The sequence below is a fragment of the Empidonax traillii genome, unplaced genomic scaffold, assembly GCF_003031625.1.
Source record: "Empidonax traillii isolate 1590-97213 ecotype Southwest subspecies unplaced genomic scaffold, ASM303162v1 scaffold148:size1803964, whole genome shotgun sequence".
Classification (NCBI taxonomy): Eukaryota; Metazoa; Chordata; class Aves; order Passeriformes; family Tyrannidae; genus Empidonax; species Empidonax traillii.
In genome coordinates this window covers 264,584-284,140 of record NW_020955341.1, presented here as the reverse complement: position 1 = coordinate 284,140, position 19,557 = coordinate 264,584, and the positions used below count along the sequence as shown (strand labels likewise).

Below are 19,557 nucleotides of genomic sequence, written 5' to 3'. Positions count from 1 at the left end.
GTCTCAGTGCAAATCCAAACACCTCTGGTCTAGACAACTTTACAGGAAGGGAGTTAAACACAGATTTAGTGCATACATAGGAGGAGTCACCTACTCCATGATCCTGATCCTAATCCAACTGTACCTATTAATTAATGACAATTTTATTTAATTTACTGCCGCAAAACCACAGCGGGGAGTCTTCAGCCATCTTAGGCAGTCCATTTTAGTGTTTTGGGGTTTTCTCTCCCCTCTTTATTACTTGGACTTGTCATTCTTAAATTTAATCTTTTTTTGAGACCTCTGTTTCAACTTATCTGGTTCTCATTCTGAAATCCAGTGTTGCCCTTAGCAGGCTCTGTGCTCTAATTCTTTATATTCACCACTCAGAGGTGGCAGGAATAAACTAAATCTAAAGAACAACAACCTAAACAAATAAAAATATGAAAATAAACAGTAGACTGAATATAGTGTCTCTGACCACCAAATTTCATAATGGCCAGACTGGGATTCGTGTCTCTCAAAACACTGGTTGTTTTAGCAAGTTTTGTAATAAACTTTATCTCCAACACTTGGAATGTTTGCAGAAATGAAACACTGGACATGTTGAAGCTATTAATGGGTCAAGCAAAATCAATCTGGGACCGTCTCTCACTCTGTCAATACTTCGATGCTAACTGAAAAATGAGCAACACTTAAAAAATAACTGCTCCTACCTAAGGTGCTCTGACCACGATGAAATTCTTAAGATAATGAAAATGTTATTTGTGGGAAAACGAGCAGGTGTTCAGCAGTTATGGCCATGGAATCCTGAATCATATGCTAAGTTTTGATCCAGTGTTCAGTTTCCTCACTGAGGAACTAGAACAGAGCACAGGAACTGAGCCATTCTTTGGAGCACAGGTATGTGACCTGGATTATAATTATTCTTAAATAAATAGGACCTTTATATTTTCACATCAAGCATGATTGTGATTGCACAAGATCATACTTAATCCTGTATCCAAAGGTGCAAAGCACATGTGCTAAATTACACAGCCTATAAAAGTGTCCATAGACAACGACATTTCACTACACAAAATGTTCATTTTTTTAAAATACTGTAGAATTACCTTTCCAACAGTAAGAGACATGGATCTCGATGAACGAGGCACTCCATCTTCTGCATAGAAAAAAGATAAAAACCAGCCTTAGACTATATGAGCATCTATAAATATGAATAGAGCCTTTGCTTGTATTTCAAACTCAGATGCAGTATATTTATACAAAGTCTGTAGTGACCACACATTTATCTATTATACAGTTCTGATCTCAGCTTCACCTGCAGAAGTCATTTGAAATAATTGCGAAAATCAAACCATTAGTAACTTTACTGACATCAGGTAAAGGGCCACTCTTTGCCTCCATATACAGATACTTGTGAAATGAAATACATTTCAGTTTCCAGCACAGGAAATAAAAGGTTGCAAAAAAAAAAAAAAGTTTTGAATAATGAAATTTTGCCATCAACCATCTCCTAAAAGGTACTTGCATTAAAATTCCACAGGTTATGTGCATGTGAAAGACACCAATGAAATGTCATTGAATCCCGTCAGAATTTGGGAAGTGAAAGTGATTTCATATTACTGTACTATAGCATCAAGTATGGTTCATATAAAACATTTTAACTTATTTCTACAGTTTTTTTAAATCTACTCTTGCAGATCAAAACTTCATGAATAGGTTTCATGGTATTTCACTTTAAACAGTAACACCACCGACATCTCCCTGTAGAGAGGCAAGACAAGCCCTTTTATTTTATTTTATTTTTTTTTACCAGATGCACCATAGCTTCTGCTGGAATTCTGATTGGCAAGTTTCTTGAACTCCATTAGTTCAGCATGATCCTTTTCATATGTTCTTTTCAGATTTTCCACATACTGCATCATTACTTCTGTTGCTTTTGACATGCGTTTCTCCTAAGGAGGAAAAGGAGGAAATGCCCAGTTAAACTCTATGTGCCTCCAACAAATCACTTGCCTTTATATCTGTGCTCCCTGTCAGGGCTAAATCTGGAATAGCTGTTCTTTAAGAAATACTGGTACCTCCACGTCTGAAAATTCCTAAGCTAGTTAGAAGACAAATGCACCTGCATTCATACATATTTCAGAGAATATCATAATTTATGTTGTCAGGTATTTATACAGCCTGCCTGTGTGCCCTTCTGATTAGTTATGTGGCACACCACACTGGTTTTCAAGCCCTCAAGGGCCTTAGTCACTGGCATCAGTCTGGTTGCTTAAAAAGGGAACATTCTTGAATCTGGGAGGGCATTGCTGTGTCCTCATTTATACCTGCTCTGTTCTTATACTCTTTATAGTTGTCTGACTGAACAAAGGCTGGTGACTGAACTAGATGATCTTTTGGACCCAGGAAAGTTTTTTACTAGTGCAGGACTGATTTGCAGTAAGCTTCATGTGATGCAGCTGTAGTTCTGGATAATGTATATGTTCCTATTGTACACATGTCGAATAGCTCAATGGGTAACCTTTTTCTGTTTGCATTTTATTTCCAGACTGCAATAGACATCTTTAATCTGTCAAAATGGCGAAGAAAGCTCAAAGGGCGAGTGTATCCTCTAGCTACGGCTGAAAAACAGAGAGGGAGGGAACAAGTGCAGGCAGGACACAAGTTTAACACCAGGATGTTCCTACCTGGCGAACGGCTCCCACCATCTCGGCGCGACTCGACAGCCTGGCAGCCAAACGCCGCAGGACAGCGATGTCCTCCAGCAGCTTCTGGTAGGCTTCCCTGTGCTCATAGTGGTGCCACAGGTGAGCTGAGGACTGGAGGGGAAATACATAAGATTTATCATCACGTCTTGCCACTTCTGGTTTTCAAATGAAGTAGCCAGAGCCACAGAAAAGGGTAAAAATGTCTAGGCAGAACCACCCATGGACAGAGCGGCCCCAGAGTGGCCCCTGCACTACCAGCACAGATGACCCAGACAGTGCTGCTGCTGTTTCAGGAGTTAAAGAGGGCTCAGCACATTTGCAGCAATTTCCATCCTGAAATTTATCGTGAATCGTGCCTCACTACCCATGCACTTTACTGATGACAAGTTTACTTGAAGTAGCACATAAAAATTACTGCTGAAGCACAAAGAACAGTTTAATTCCCTGGGCACGAGGTGTTAAGAAGGACTTGCATCCCCTTTCACTGTCATGATACTTCACTTTCATTTGGAACATGAGACATTATAGTCTCAAGAATTCCAGATGTAAAAGAACAATTAAAAAAATAACATGGCCTGTAAATCAAATGGCAACTGCAATTTCTGAACCTTTTTTTGTCAGTCAATAGAGACATCTATTCACTGTATTAATATGGTCACTTTGACAGCACAGATTGACACTGGAAAGCATCAAAGCACATAAATTCCTTGGGATTGGTTCCCAAAAGCACTAATGAATTTAGATGCTTCATTAGCCAAACCTCTTCACTGAATACATTTTCTATTCACAGAGAAATCTGATATGAGAAAATCCTATACAATTTAGTTCAGTCTTACAGGCAGACTTTGTCACGTTGGATGATTTCTGTATTCTGAGAGTGCATTTTTAGGATGGACCGGTTTTGGCAATGAGGTTGTTTTAAGTAATAAATCACAGTGCTGCTGTCCACACAGTTTTCCCTCTGTCCAGCTGCAATGTGTCCCAGTTCTCTGCAACCCCTCACTTGTATTGCTGCAAGAGTAAGTCACGGAGTTGAAATGATGAGTGAAAAGAATAACCTCTCCTGCTCTCTTTTCTCTCCCACCTCAAAGGAAAGGAGTGATGTGCAGTAACTTTTTGAGTAGAGTTGTTTCAGAAATCACATTTGTAAGTGCGAACTTTTGGTATAGAAACACAGCCAAGAGACTGACGAATCTGGCACAAAGACAACAACTGCAGCCACAAAAATTTTATACATTTATTTATCATGGAAGCTACTTTGATAATAAATTGCAACCAAAATTCGACTGCAAGAACCAAGAAGGCATAAGGGAAGACTCTGTCTGAGAAAAATCATGCACAGAATTTCAGATTTTCCATTTTTTTCCTTGGCAACTGTAACCTGCTTGTTTTCTTGAAGAAATCTGAAGTTCATGTAGAACAGCTTTCTCCTGAAGTTAGGATTTTTAATAACAAACATCAATTATCACCACTGATTAAAAGAATCAGAAAGACTGGTAAAACTGTTGTTGAGCCATATAACACATGCCTGCCCTACAGAAATGAAGATAACCTCTCAATGAGATTGGAACAAGTCTGGATCTAATATGATAGAGATTATACAGAAGTCATGACTTCATTTAATTGCTTGTTAGTTTATTCCATTGTATAGAACAAAAGCTTGCACTGGAATGGCAGTTTCCACTTTGTTATAAATTACATGAAAAAGCTTGTAAAAGCCAGACTGTAGTGTGTGAACTGCACAGAGGAAGACAAAGCTAATCACATCTGTCCCATGCTGGCAATGTGGCCCTTGGTGCCTAATTAGGGATTCTTAACAGAAATACAAGGCAAACCTAACACATTTTTTCAGTCTGAAAAGCCTGAGATTTAATAGGTTGGTTTTGCTTGTTCTTTACACAGAGAACAGAAGGAAGAGCAGCAAAATATTCATAACATTTGGTTTTCATTTTCCAGAAAAAATTAATCTGATCCTGAGGGTGCATGTATTCCCTAGGGAATCCTCGCTGCTTCCTTTCCTGTACCACCTTCTTGTGGCTGCACTTAGGAGGCCTTTCAAGATGCAAATCTCAGGACTCAGGTTTCAGACCATTTCAGAACTGACCAGTAAATTAATAGTGTTTATTCCTGAAATCTGCCAGATGTAGGGCAACATCCCCTGTGTCTTCCCAGCAATGGTGGCCCACTCTGGAAGAAAACTCTCTCTCTCCTGTCAAGTGGTAGGCAGCTCATGGTAAGGAGCTCAAGCAGCAGAAAATGAAGTTTTGTGGCTAAATTTACAGTGCATATAAGAAAGAACAGTCATGCATATTTCCAGGGTGTGTGCACTTCCATGGACCCTACAGTTCAAGAAAAGAATTCCCATTGTTCTCTTACCGTAATGGCTGCTTTAAAGTTTTCCAGTTCCTTCTCAGCATTCTCTTCTGTAAGGTTTCTCTCTCTCTCTGCTTGGTTAATTCTAGATTCCAATGTGTAACTATCATTTCTAAAGGCCAAGGAAAGTTGTACAAACACATTCTGTTTGGATTAAAAGAAGGCATTTTCCAATAAGTCTCACTGTGATGTAATTTCCAATAACACTTTGTGAATGAGGTATGTGTTTAACAAACTTTGGTGCTTAAATAAGTATTGAAACGGAAAAATGAAGATATTTTTGAAAATTATTTTGTTTCAAAAATCACTTCTATTTACTTCCACTAAATTATGACTAAAAGTGCTATTGCCTCTCTTCCTGAATGTTTTTTCTGGGAGCTCAGTAGAGCAGAGACACAGTGAAGGAAGTAGCCCAGCAGAAGCACCAGAATCACAATGGATCTGTTTTCTAGCTGGATTTCCTCCAAGGGTCCCCAAGGTTTTTAAACAGATAGTCTGTGCAGAGGAAGTCCAGGGATGAGCTCAGCATTAGCATTGTTTTACCTCAGGGATAAACACCTACCACTGAAGCCAGCGAAAGATTAAGTGCTAATATTTTTATTCTCTTGCACCCTGCTTTTAAAGATTGTTTCTTTCTTTACCAGACACATTATTTCTTAGGATTAATACCTTACAAAGCACAAGGCACCAACAGTTCCACGTATCTATGTGAATAAAGATCCTTTTCTTGACTGGTACATGAAAAAAAACAAACAATGAAACAGAGGCTGCAAGCTAAAGAGCAACCTGCAAACAAAATTATTGACTTCAACTGAGAAAGTAAGAATGATGTAAACTAACAGCAAAATATTATTAAAAACCACCCCAAACCTCCTAATGGACAATAAAAATGTAATTTAACATCTAATTTCTGCTCCTTTTTAATCTCAATTTTTTTACTACTTTAGTTATAATTTAATAATTTCTAAAATGAATGCTTATTTTATTATGAAAAATGCAAATACAAATGTTTTGCTTATTCCTTCTTTGTCGTTTTACAGTTCATGTTGCTCTTCTTTCACAAAGTTGTTATTTTGATTGAGCTCAAAATGTTTTTTCTGAGAAATATTTTTTTTGGGGGAAAAAGAAGCATCCTGTTACCTTGTTCTAATAACCACCCTTAGACTCACAGTAACCACTTAAAATTGAGGCATATGTCCAAAATAATTAGTTTAAGAACATACTTACCTCAACTTCTTTTTCAGTAAGTGGAGGGGAGCTAGAAATAAAAGCAAAAAAAATTCACATTTTGATGTGTTTTGTTTCTAAAACCAAAGCTATTCTAATACTTGATTGAAAAGAACAACAAAACGTATGTTTGAGGTTTATGAGTTTTCCACTACATTTCAGTATTGATTACAATCTGAACTTCTTCACCTCATGCATTCATTTATATAAAATATTGTATACAACAGTTCCTTCAAAACAAATGTTAAATATTTATTTCATCTGCACAGAGAACACTTATTGAGTGCTTCAAATGACATTGGGTGAATGTAGGAATTAGTTTTGGCCAGATATGTTTGGAATTGTTTTAAAGTCTTGCAAAGCCCAAATCAGTGCATTTGGGAGCGAGTCCTTCAATTACATTTCCCAAATAAACTCAATTTCCCTGAAAAATTGTCACCTGCAGAAAAATTGCAGAATTCTTACCTGCCCAAATTCTACCACTGGTAAGCATTACCTGTGCTGATTATTTTTCAGGGGGAGAGAAACACTAATGCTTTCAACGTGAATTTGTATCTGCAGCAGCAATCCTGGCAGCCAGGGGTGGAAAAATCTGTGCAAAAATCTACTTGTAACACTGAAATTTAGGTTTCAGACTTTTTATGCCGAGTTTACAAACTGAATTTAAAATTTGGCCGGAAGTCGGTGCGCTCTTCAAAATTTGTCAGACAAATTTAAGATGCAGCAATTCATCCCCTTGTATGGACCCCTGTGAGTGGAACCCCACAAAGGGAGTTCACTGGAACCCATCAGTGTTCCTCCTCCCGGATGATCTTTCCACTTCTAACGAGGTTTTACCTTCCTGGAAGCGATTTGTGCACTCGCAGTTTTCGCAGCAATACATCAGGAATGCTGGGCATGACGTCAGAGCTATTCTTTGTCTCTTCCTCTTCAGTGGGGGAAGGGAGAGGTGAAGGGCCTGAAGACATTTTCAGATTTAAAAAAAACATTCTGTTATTTGAAAAGTCATGCATTAACCATTAATAGTCAGCATCTCAGAGGCAAATAGGACCTCTTGGCTTAACTGTGGCCTTTTTAAAGCAGTGAGGCTTCCACCCAACTCTACTGGGAGCAAAAGTGAACAAAAAGAAAAGGTCCATCCCTTCAAGCAGAATGTTACTTCTATTGCATGTGGTGATACGTCACCCATCCCTAAATACTGCTAGATTCCCTGTCTTCCTCTTGAGCAGTGACAAGAAAAGCAATCTGCAAAACTGTCATTGAAAAACTGAAGTCATATGTGCTCTGATGGTCTCTAATGCACTGAAAAATAAGTTTTGTATAAGCATTTTTCCTAGAATTCAAACTGAACCCAGATTTAATACTTGAACTTCTAACCTAACATTTTGCATTTGTGCTTTAGATCACTTTTGGAATATTTTGGCTGAGATTCTGTAGGACAGTACTGTCATTTTCTGAGGCTTTAAAGGCCACCTACCAAGATGAAGTCCAGTGTAATGTACTATCCTAGAGATTTCGTGCACCATTTATGGTAGTGAATTACAACATGCACTTGTCTCACTGCATGTTCATTGAATAAGGACAGAAAGGTTGTCCTTACTTTCTCTACTTCTGTCACTTTCAAAAGGACCAAGATATGGCTCAAACTTTTTTTTTTTTTTTAAATTCATATCACTTAGCTTTTGTATTTTAATTTTCTTTAATTTCATATATAATAATTCCCTTCTCTCCTCCTATCTTACCAGAACTTAACGAAGTACCTTCCTATAGCAAAGGCAGGTGCCCCAGTCTGGATCTCAGACTTGGGAAGGAAACTTTTCATTAGGTGTAACAAAATATTCTTAGACTAGCAAAACAAATAGTGTGAAAAAGCTCAAAGGTTGTAAATGTGGAGAGCATTAACATGAAGCCAGAACATAATGGGAGATTCTTTCCAGCTACATTTCAGTTATGTGCATTTCCTTTACATTAAAAAATTCCAGTATTCCCTTAAGAACAGCCATGTGCTTCCCCATGGAATCCGGCCTGACACCACAATGTCTCCAGTGTAATATATTCCACTCCTGGAGATGCAAAGGTGTGTCTACTCAGATGACAACAATAACTTGTCATTGGGAGAAAACGTGATAGAGGCAGTATATTGGATTAATAACAGTAATAATGAAGTATCTGGCTATTTCCTCTTGTTTAAGCAAAATTACTACTCCAGCTAAAAAGCACAAGGTGGCTTTTATGACAATGTAAGGAAGTCTCCCTAACAAATGAACTAAGGATTTGACCCCTCGCTTGTTTTCCCCACTGAGGACAAAGAGTTGACCCTTAATGTTCTGGCTATCATTTAGATAAGTTACTGGACTCTGAAGAACTTGTGATGCTCATGAGATCTTGGCTGGAGAGCTGGATAAAAGAATGCTTAGCTTTTCATAATGTTTTTCTCACAATTTTCAAACCTGAAAAAACCATGTAATGGGCTGGTAAAATGGGGGCAACTATTTTATACTTTCAAACAGAGCCTGGTAAATAATTTTCAGGAAATCACATATTAGCAGAGTGACAGGAATAATATTATCAACTCTAACAATCCAAAGCTATAATCCCTAAATAAAGAGGACAAGAAATGTCTTTTAATTTTGTTTCATTCAAACTGAAGAACGAGTCTGTTTCCAGAGGTAACATGAAATGCCTCAACCATCTCTCAGTGTAACAGAAACTTCAAGGCCTTATGAAATAGCTCCAAAGCAAATCTATGAACTAGCAAAATGATCAGTATTAAGAAAAATTGAAATTGTCTCTGGATCAAATTTTGGACAATCAGGTTCAGTTAATGTGGCCTCTAAAACACTCTGAACAAGTTCTGACTTTACTACTTTCAAATAAAAATTTTCGTTTGATAGCTCAGCACTATTGCTATTTAATTCTTCCACATGTTGAATTGTCCTCAGGTTTATATCTTTGCTCTTTATTTTTACCCTGAATCTTTTGAGATGCAACCTACAGGAATCAAATATCTTGTGCCTGTGTTAGTTTGGAAAAAAAATTTGGTGCCAGATTTCTTTTTCCTCGTTTATGTACAGCTTTAGACCTTTTCCTAAAAAACACTTTCCTTTATTTTTTCCTTAGAACTCGTAGAAATTAAGCTTTAAAAATCCCCCTTACACATAGGCATATTTTTCCAGTCCTTCAATCACATTTATGACTCTTTTGTGACCTTACTCTTTCTTATAGCATTGACATAGAAATGGGTACCAGAAGTGAAAATGCCATTTCCATCCCCTATTTATACTCCCAAGGATTAAATTCACCCTTCTGACCACAATATCTTGCAGAGGTCACATTCATTCAGTCCATCACTGCTGAACAGGTTTTACAGAAAGCCACTGAAACTCCAAGCAGTCCTCCAGCTGTTATGTCCAAAATAGCCTCAGTTTACATGTGCATCTTTTCACTCAGTTGTAATAAAATATCTGCAGTATCTTCTTGGCTCAGGTCATCAAGAAATTGAGGTAGTTCCATTACTGGTCTCTCTTAATTATCATTTATTACCTTTGTCTCTTCAACTACTATTGCAACTGAAGTAAAAGACTTCTCCTCCCACCCCCCCAATAGTCAGTTATAAGAATCAGTGTATAACAGACACTCCTTTCAGCTTTTATGATACTGCACCTTTTTCCTGTTCGGCTGCTTCACTAAGTTCAGGAAGTTTAAGTCCAACTAAATTTTGATTTCTCATCAAAATATGCTCCTGTTAAGAAAAATAGTAACATTTCTAAGTCACTGAACTAGAAATCTCAGTTTAAATATCCCTTCCATGTGAGCAGTGAATATAACATTTACTTTAGTTAATAAACATAATGGAGATTATTTATATTAACTTATAGTCAGGTATTACATAGCATGGATACACAGACATTCACACACACTTTAAAATATTGAATATTTCACATTTCATGCAGGCATTATTTAGAAAAAATCCTGGTCATGCTAACAGAGATTTGCAAAATGTGCCACTTACTCAAATAGAAATAGAGGTTTGAAAAAGAGAGTTTTAGTAATTGGGAGTGAAAGAAAGCAGTTTTGGACATAGCTCCAGTAACTACCAAGTATCCCAGAGAACAGAGAAAATTCAGAAAATCATAGATATGAGATTTGTCCACTTTGACTTTATTAAGACCAGAGCTTGGGATGCTACAGCTGCAAGTTAATGCTTCACTGTCACTGTGCTCTGTTCCTTCTCCTTACAGGCAGGGAAAAATGCTCTCCAGAATTAAACCTTGTGGTATTATTTCTCCTTTTATCATCTCTTGCATATTCTCATGTATTTTTTAAAATTCACAAACATCTGCTTTTGTTTATGAGTAGACCATTCCTACTGGAGGCAAAGTTCAAAGCTCACCTAACTGGAATTATATATCTATTATAATAATTTTTTTTATTCTAATTATTATATGTGCTTAACAGCTTCTAGGCTGTTCAGAATTAGAGAATCTTAGACTCATAGAATGGTTTGGTTTGGAAGGGACCTTAAAGATCACTGAGGTCAAAACCCCCTGCCCTGACCAGGGACACCTTCTACTGGGCCAAGTTGCTCAAAGCCCCATCCAACCTGTTCTTGAACAATTCCAGGGCTGGAGCATCCTCAGCTTCTCTGGGCAACCTGTTCCAGTGCCTCACCACCCTCACAGTGAAGACTTTCTTCCATAATTATATGGCTCAGGTGTCTCTACAATCAGAACTTGCAGTACATGCACGCTAAGAATATGTTTGTTGTATAAAGAGAAGATGAATAACTGAGCTGCCACTCCCAATACTACGAGAATGGATTAACCAAGATGCAGAATTTGAGGTCGTTGCTTGTCACCCCTGTGTTCATGTTAAAATATTGACTACTGGGGCTCAAAGAAAATATATTTCTGCTTTTTTCCTTAGGGTTTAATTCTTAACTTTGACTAACCATTTAGACAATTATTTAACAATGGATTAGTTCATAGATCCCGCAGTGTCCAAGTCTGTTCTTCTGAAATCTGACACATTTGCACCTCATTAGGATTAGGAACTGTGAGTCTGGACATTCTTTATGTGCCCTTGCTCTCAGAGACCCCCATTTTTACAGCTCTGGACACTCTGAGACATTTTCTGAGAATGTTCAATAAGCAAATAAATACCAAAACCACTTTCTGTCCCGTCAGACCTGCAAGTGTAATGGTATTGCAAAGGCTGGTATTCCCAAATGACAGGACTACTGCCTTCAGAAGGGAGAGTACCAACCAACACAGGACTCAAAAACACTCAGCTGAATAAAGTAAAAGGGAATTTTAAATCCTAATAAAGTTTACAAACAATATATGATACACAAAGCCCGTTTATAAGAGTACAGTAACTCCAAACTTCAGTAACAGATTTCTCCTTATGCAGAGGTCTCAGCCCACTCATACAGAAATCAAACAATTAGTCACTATACTGGGAGAACCTGTGGATCTGAGGACAGTTCTGAAGGAGCAGAAAAAGCACATCATAGTTTCTCTTTTAAAGAGAATGTTCCTTAGAAAGGAACTTCAGGACTAAAATTCTCTTCAGAAATCAAATTGGATCAATTTAGTCCCATGGATGTTTTACAAATGACACGATTGTTAATCAGTTGCTTTCTGTTTAGAGCTCATGTAAATGATGTAAAAAATGAGTTATCCTGTGTTTTAGACAAACCTTTCTGTCAGAATGAAAGCAATTAGTACATTCTTGACACCAGTATGACAATGTGCCAGAGCACATGCACAGGGCACACTGAAGATACCACAGTGCACTCGATGCATGTTGAAATAGAATAATTCCACGGGATCACTTACAGGTTACAACTGACTAAAGTTGTACAAGGAAAAACATGATACAATTCTGTATTGATTTTGCTGAAATTGTTTCCTATTATATCACTGTATGTATCTTGCAATGATAAAAACAATGTTAAGCAAGCTGAAAGTTTAGCAAGACATGAAAACAACTTTAAAACAGGATATAAGTGGTTAGGACTCACCTCTCTGAGCTTTGTTAACTTCTGCATTCGAACTGGTTGAACTTGGATTTGAAGGTCTTTGAAGGCTTTTAACTGATTGCTGGGTTTATTGCCAGCAAAGCTTTTATCTTCCTCAGATGGTAATTTTGAAGGTGTTTTCTCCTTCTGCCCAGGCTCCAAGCTGTCCCATGACACAGCCCGTAGTAGAGGAGGACGCAGTCCACACAGTTTGAATTCCGGTTTACCTGAAACTTTATGGTCCCTCATTTCTGGAACAGGCATTTTTAGCTTGGAGTCCATATTTCCTATCCCTGCTCCTGGTAGATGGGTTCTGAAAGGAACATCATTTTCTTTTCCTTTCTTGAGGAATGATTTTCCAAGTTCATTTTCACAAACGTTCATGCAAGGATTAAGAGACATTCTACCACCATCACCACCTGAAGGGGAGCATTTAGGTAAAGTATCCATATGTTTATGTGGATCAAAGTTTTCTTTTTGGTCAGACAGCTTCTCTTTGGAGTTTTCAAAACCAGCAGAACGAGGAACCAACCTTCCCTGAGAAATCTTTCTTTGATCATTCTGCCTTCGATCAGTTAATCCTTTTGCAGCATTCTGAAAGCAGAGGTACACATATAAAACAAAGAAACTAGTCCAGATTCCTCTGTTCTCCTGCCCAAGGACAGATTTTTACTGTAAAAAGCCATTTCCTTTTCAGTGACATTTGCTTTTAAACATGTGCTGTTGACAAAAGAAATATTTTTTTTTTTTAAAAGGCCCTTCAAAATACTGAATTGGGAATCTCCTCTCTGAACTTTTGAGTTAACCTCTCCCTTCCCAGAGTCCATTATAGCACTGCTCACACAGCCAAGCTCCTCATCATTTTAATGCAAGGTTTGCCTGAACACACACCTTTAACCTGTATCTCACGGCACTGTTACTTTCTTTTGTCTCTTATCTTCTAGTCCCTCAGCTCCCAAGGGAAAAGAAAACCCATGGGCTTGTACACCAAATTAAAGCACATGTTGAAATTTCTCTCCTCTTTCTTTGTGTGCAGTACCACAGATGATAATTTGGTTGCAATCTTTACAGGAGAAGAATTTTTGCCTATACCTTGGCTCCTTTGGTACAGAATCTGTATTTTATTTAAGGGTCCCTGTGTCAGCAATTTAAGGCCACCAACATACAATCTAACCGTGGGCTCTGCCTCAGATATGTTGCTGCTCCTCTCCTTCAAGGTTACTGCTCCAAAACTCTGCTGCCATAGTGGGTTTTGTGAGTGTGGTCTATTCCACACACAGAGAAACTTCTTTAATGGGCCAACCAATATCACCTAAAACAAATTAGGAAACATTCATATAAACTTCTCCACTGATAGTTGTGTGGAGCAGTAACATCCCGCCAGTGGTGAGGAACACAAGTCTCAGTAACCTCTTGCACTGCCCCAGAGGTGTCTAGAAGAGGTTGCCTGTCTGAAGCACTGGCACACACCCAAGTGGCTATGGCAGATATTTTTACTACACTTATAAAGTCATTTAGTGCATTGATATTAATTGAGCTAGCTCAGGGTGCATGATAGGATGTAAAGACCATCTGGAGGCCCATTGTCCTCCGCCACATTTGCAGGTGCTTCACACTTTCCTAGAGCAGTGTAATTTTCTTTTCGCTCAGTGAACAGTTTTTCAGCATCTTTAGTCACAGAAACAAGTCATATGTGTGCTAAGACACAACCAGCAGACTTTGTTCAGCTCTTCATGTGAAACACTCACCTCTGCAGTTTGCCTGTCATCCTCTTTCACAGTTCTGTTATTCTAGCAAAAAAAGGGAAGAAAGAATTGCCTTACAGGGTTATCTTTCACATCTATGCTGCAGATGTTAGATATAGATATTAATGGATGAACTTTGAATCTCTTAATTTTTACTTTGCTTGTCACATTTAGTTATGAAATAAATTTAGGGATTAGTTTTTTTTTCATAGATTACGATTGTATTGGATCTTCTTCTATTTTCTACACTTAACAGATCTCTATGATCTTTCAGCACTCGTTACCTCATGGATTTTTGTCTTCAGAGTAAACATTTATTAGTCCCTCGCTCTGCAGAAAAAAACATATCAACAATCCAATCTTGGTGTATATAAACCAGTATTCCAAACATCCCATTTTCCTTGGGGACTAAAAGGGCAGTACATACTAATATAGTACTGTAAAAACCAGGTTACTGCACAGACTATTCAGCTCTTACCTGCCCTGGAGATACAGATTCAATACTAGTGGCTGTGCAAGCATCAGACCCTGGAAAGATACACACATAATTAGGGCATATCCTGATATTTTGCTCAAAGTTTTTACTTCTATAGCATTGGCAGCACATACGTGCACAGTTCCCCTTAATATAGAAAGGAAAAAAATTAAATGTCAAAAAAACTAATTAAAAGGAAAAGAATATTCAAAAATATAGAAGTGAAAGATAATTAAAGCTTCTTAAAATTCCATTATTGAAAAGTTCAAAAAAGTAGAATGTGTAACCTTGCAGCACCACAGGAATAAAAATATAATAAAATATATATGTAAAACTATATTTTATATACATGTATGGGCTTTATAATATTCAAGAGTACAGACTTAAATCTACTCCTGACTTCTCCTCGAGAAAGATTTTAAAATATTTTTTGTGAGCTTTTATAAGTTAGAGTTTGAACCTGAAAATGGTTGGACTTGTTGATCTTAGGGGTCTTTTCCACCCTTACCTATTCTATGATCATTTTACCTGATGGAACTGGAAGAGTGAGAGAGTTGCTCCGAGATGCTACTGGTGAAACTTTAGGACTAAGAGTAGGGGAAACTGCTTCATTAGAAAAAAGACAAAAACAAACAAACAAAAAAAAGGGTAATTTTACTTTCTAGGCTTGTAGCTTCTGATTTTTTAAAATTCAGAGAAGATTTAAGCATGAATATCATAGTCATCAGCCATGTGTTTTTCCAGAACCTGACAAGTAATTTTAAGTAAATTAGGAATTCTAAGTAGGTTTTATATCTTATACCTGCCAAAAACTAATCCTATTTTGTTGATACACAGAATCCTTGTTCTCCTCAGTTTTCTGATACTGTAAGCACTGCAGAGAAATAGCATAAAACAGGGTTCAGGTGGAATTTAGGAAAAAAGGAAAAGAAAATTTAATTCTAGTAAGTGTAGCTGTGGGGGGTTTTTTTTCCCTCCAGAAACTGTCAAGCGAATTTTAAGACAAAAAACTTTGTTTGAACTGGCTTTTCAAAGCTAAATGAAAGTCCTATTTCATGGTAAAATGGCATTTTGTTCCAGTTTTCAAACACTTCATATAAGGGGAAAAGTAATTTCAGTTGACATTCTAGAACAAAACATTTTATTCTGCTGTTTTAAAAGTATGATCTGGTTCATTTAGCTTAGTTTATGACTATGTTCAGAACAAGAGTCTGTAATTATGTCTGGGGTAATGTTTTATCAGCAGTATGAATCATTAAAATTTCATTTAATGTACAATAGGAGCTTTAGGAAGAAAATACCCACAAACAATAATTTGGACCATTTTTTAGATTTCAGTAAAAGTACCTCCTGCTCTCTTGTTCCAGTGTTTGCAGTGTGACATTCAGGCACTTAAAAACTTCACATTTCCCACTGACACATATGAACACCGGGATTGGTCATTTCATATGGAATCGTGAGAGGGGCAGAGGGATTCTGACCATCAAATTACCAAAGCGCATGTAAACAGTAGCAGTGTAGTTGCTTGTTTGATGCACTTGTTTGAAGTAGAATATATAATCCTGTTTCCACAATCTGCACCTACCTGTGGGTGACTCTGGCAGGCTGCTCCTCGACTTTCTGCCTCTGCGCATTAGAAACCTCTCACTCACTTTCTTTGCCTCTTCTAGTAGCTCAAGGTTCTTCTTTTTGTCTTCCTCTGATATCTTGACATCTGGTAGCTGATCATTTACCAGGTCAATCACGTGCCCGCTGTTGTCTGTGTAGGAAATGTCAGAATTGGAGCTGTACTTCCAGTGTCCAGGTATATTGTGGCACATCAGAGTAACAAATACAAAACACACCTATAAATTTAACTTTGTGCTTGCATTTAACAAACATGAATGTCTGCTCATTTTTAATGTCATATTCTCAAGTTCAGAGCAAGTCCTCCAAAACACAGATAGCCCACTAAGTGCCTATGATCAAAGATGCTCTGATATGGGGAACTGGCTTTTTTTCAGCAGTGTCCCCAATACACTTGTTCTAATTTCTAAGTAGAAGTGCCATTAGATCCATCTCAGCCAACAGTCATGGCATTTCTGTTGAAGACTGAGGTTTTTCCTGGAATTTGTATGTTCAGATTTTCAAGGCTAAGATCCCACAAATTCACCTAGCAAAGATTTATGCCCACTAGTTTTAACAAACAGGTGATTAAATGAAATAATCTATAACTAAAGTGCAGAGTTTGCAAGTATAGAGATTTTATTCTATGCAGACAGAAGAGCTTTTCCCAAAAATGCAGAAGCAACAGTAAAGCTGCAGCTGGCAAAGCTGCAGGCATGAGCTGAGCAGCTAAAGCCTAGGAATCATAAAGCTATTCCAAAAAGCAAATCAATCTCTACTGTGTGGTGGACCTGCAAGAATTTTCCAAAGGAAAATTCCCAATAGAATACTCATTAGAATACTCAAGGGTTAAAGAGGGTCCACACTTATGCTGATGTTAGAGAAGTGACCCAGGAGGTGTACAGACCACAAACCGAAGGCCACTGCCTTACACTCAGGCCTTTAGATTAATGCATTGTTTTCTAAACAATCTTAATTAGTTGTAGAATGAACCCATTAATCCCTGGCTTCCAGATTGTTTGAAAACACTAAACTCTGAGCATCAATTTTTACAATCCTCCAGGCTATGTTGGAGCAAAGGTGGCAGTCAGTTGTCAGAAAGGCAACTGTGTAAGTTGGTATAAATGGCTTTTACAAACATCTAAATAACAGCTTGGATGGCGGGGGAGGGGGGGGAAGTCATCAGGTAATACAAGAAAAATTTTTTAAAATTTGACAAGAGCCATTGCAGAACCACCAGTTTTCAGAAAAACTACAGACATGAGTAAGGAACAAAAAATCGAAGGGTTTTGGTTTGTGGGTGAGGGGTTGTTTCTTTTGTTGGTTTTTGGTTGATTTTTTGGGGGGAAGGGAAAGGTGCTTTGGCTTTAATGTCCTTAAATTTACACCAATTGCAAGGCTGTCAAAAATCATGCCCACAGAGTGAATATTCTTAAAGCAACCTATTTTCAGTGAAATATCTGTTTTGGTTTGAACTAAGATTTGTGGCTCAGAATTTTGAGAAACAGCCCTTCCATGACACTTTCCCTGTGCCAGCAAAAGAGAAGATTTGCAAGACATGGTAATAATTTCTACCTTCCTTGAGCAAGTAAGTTCAAAAGTAACAAGCCCAATATTACTGAATAGTAGTCTCTATTCAACAAGAATTTAAAGCAGACATTCTAAAAATGTTAAGCTAATGCAGCAATCTAAAACTTTATGTGAGTAACAATACACATATTTCCCTGAGTCACTCTGCATGCAATTCCCTAACAAAATTCAACATGCCAGCAGTATTCCCTGTGCATGCATTACACAGTGTGCACAAGTTAAAACTGTAGTCAGTGCAGTCAGACTTCATAATTAGGTCTTTATTGCATGTCACATTTTCTGAGGAAACTTCCTAGCTCAAATGAGTGATCACTTCTTACCAACAGAAGTCAAGGAACTTGTAGAATTCCTATTGGCACGGTTAGAATGTCTCCTGTGAGGACTACGAGACCTAGAGAGAAGAATTTTAAAAAAAAAAAAGGTCCTAATTATCTACAAAAATTTAACACTAAAAAGAAAGCACTTTGATTAAAAAGAATGAAGACAAAAAGCATTTGTTGAAGTTCCTCTCATTTCCAAACAACTGGAAAATGGAGAAGATTGAAGAATGAAGGAAAATTGCAGAAATCGCTCTCACATACGAGTTCTGAAATTTGCTAACAACCTGTGAGTTTAGATTTCTCAGAAAAATCCTATATCTCTTTAGACCATCATCATGACTGAAAACTCATGTAAATGTGGTACATAGTGAAAAAAAATTTAGTCTTTGTAAATTATTACTGCTTCTTAAACTAAGTTTTAAGGCTGAAATAATTCCGTAGGCTCCCACACTGACACTCCCATATAGAGGCACATGCAAACCAGGTGAAAGTCTCTAATGACTGCAGAAATTTCAACGCTGATCTGGTAAATAATTTTGCTTTTAAAGGGATGCATTGCAGTTCTGACTCTAAAATGATCTTGAGGTTTGGTGAAGTACAAGCAAATTATAGATTTACAATCAATACTTTCCAATTCAGTGTTTTGCCCTGTATTTTAAGTCTAATGACAGGTCAATAAATTAAAAAAAGACAAGGTCAGGAAGTATGCTTTATCAGAATAGTGGAAATAACCTTAATTCAACTCAAAACTGAATTGAAGTTTTCGACTTCAAACAGAATTATTATTTCCATTCAACAGCTTACTTTCCCATATACTTCACCTCAAGGTGGTATTCTTGTCCCATCCATGTGGATCCAAATATCTGCTTCAAAACTCATTGTATTAAATTATTAAATCTATATTAAATCTGTATTCAAGACATTTAAGTTGTCCAACTCAGTGAGTCAGGTTGGGAGGCTCTATGCAAGTTTAATCTTTTAGTATCAATTATATTGCTGTTCTTCCACCCAGCATCCCAAACACCATCATCAAAATGCTAAGATAACATGAGCAAATCACAAATGGAGACATAGTAACACTACTTTCATACAATATACATTTCAAAGCAGTATTTTAGAAACACAGCACCTGGAATTACTGTACAATTTATGCATAGGTGTATTATACAGTACCTGTTAACCAGATTTTTATCAATTTCTGCATCTGGTGTAAGAGCATTCTCTGGAAGAACAATAGAAGGGGTGCTGCATGTTGTCCCTCCAACTGCAGTGTCCTGCATGGTTTGTGACAAACACAAAAATGTAGTTGAACAGAAATTCAAACCACTGTATGTTGATGCTCTATGTGAAAAATAATGTCCATTGCTCAATTTGGCTAAAAGAGAAAATGACTGAACTAAGAGAGAATTAGCTCTAGTTAGATAAGACAAATGTGATCTACAGACCTACACTTAAATTACTAAAAAGAGATGAAGACGACCTGGAATATCAGTTTTCTTTGAAAAGT

The 19,557-nt window shown here is 37.4% G+C and overlaps 1 protein-coding gene across 11 annotated transcripts in view; it reads right to left on the bottom strand.

Moving 5' to 3' along the window:
* MRVI1 (murine retrovirus integration site 1 homolog) overlaps window positions 1-19,557 on the bottom strand; it is a 102,193-nt gene that overhangs the window by 7,618 nt on the left and 75,018 nt on the right. For 9 of the 11 annotated variants that reach the window (XM_027884530.1, XM_027884532.1, XM_027884537.1 and 6 more), the window contains 14 exons: window positions 19,224-19,324; window positions 18,051-18,121; window positions 16,121-16,294; window positions 15,064-15,141; window positions 14,539-14,588; window positions 14,064-14,105; window positions 12,319-12,909; window positions 9,957-10,035; window positions 7,131-7,251; window positions 6,294-6,324; window positions 5,070-5,210; window positions 2,673-2,804; window positions 1,796-1,937; window positions 1,092-1,141 (listed from right to left, as the gene is read on the bottom strand). In XM_027884530.1, coding sequence (XP_027740331.1) covers window positions 1,092-1,141; window positions 1,796-1,937; window positions 2,673-2,804; window positions 5,070-5,210; window positions 6,294-6,324; window positions 7,131-7,251; window positions 9,957-10,035; window positions 12,319-12,909; window positions 14,064-14,105; window positions 14,539-14,588; window positions 15,064-15,141; window positions 16,121-16,294; window positions 18,051-18,121; window positions 19,224-19,324 — 1,803 coding nt within the window. The remainder of the gene's footprint in view (window positions 1-1,091; window positions 1,142-1,795; window positions 1,938-2,672; window positions 2,805-5,069; window positions 5,211-6,293; window positions 6,325-7,130; window positions 7,252-9,956; window positions 10,036-12,318; window positions 12,910-14,063; window positions 14,106-14,538; window positions 14,589-15,063; window positions 15,142-16,120; window positions 16,295-18,050; window positions 18,122-19,223; window positions 19,325-19,557) is intronic. The other 2 variants (XM_027884538.1, XM_027884540.1) reach the window with 2 other exon arrangements.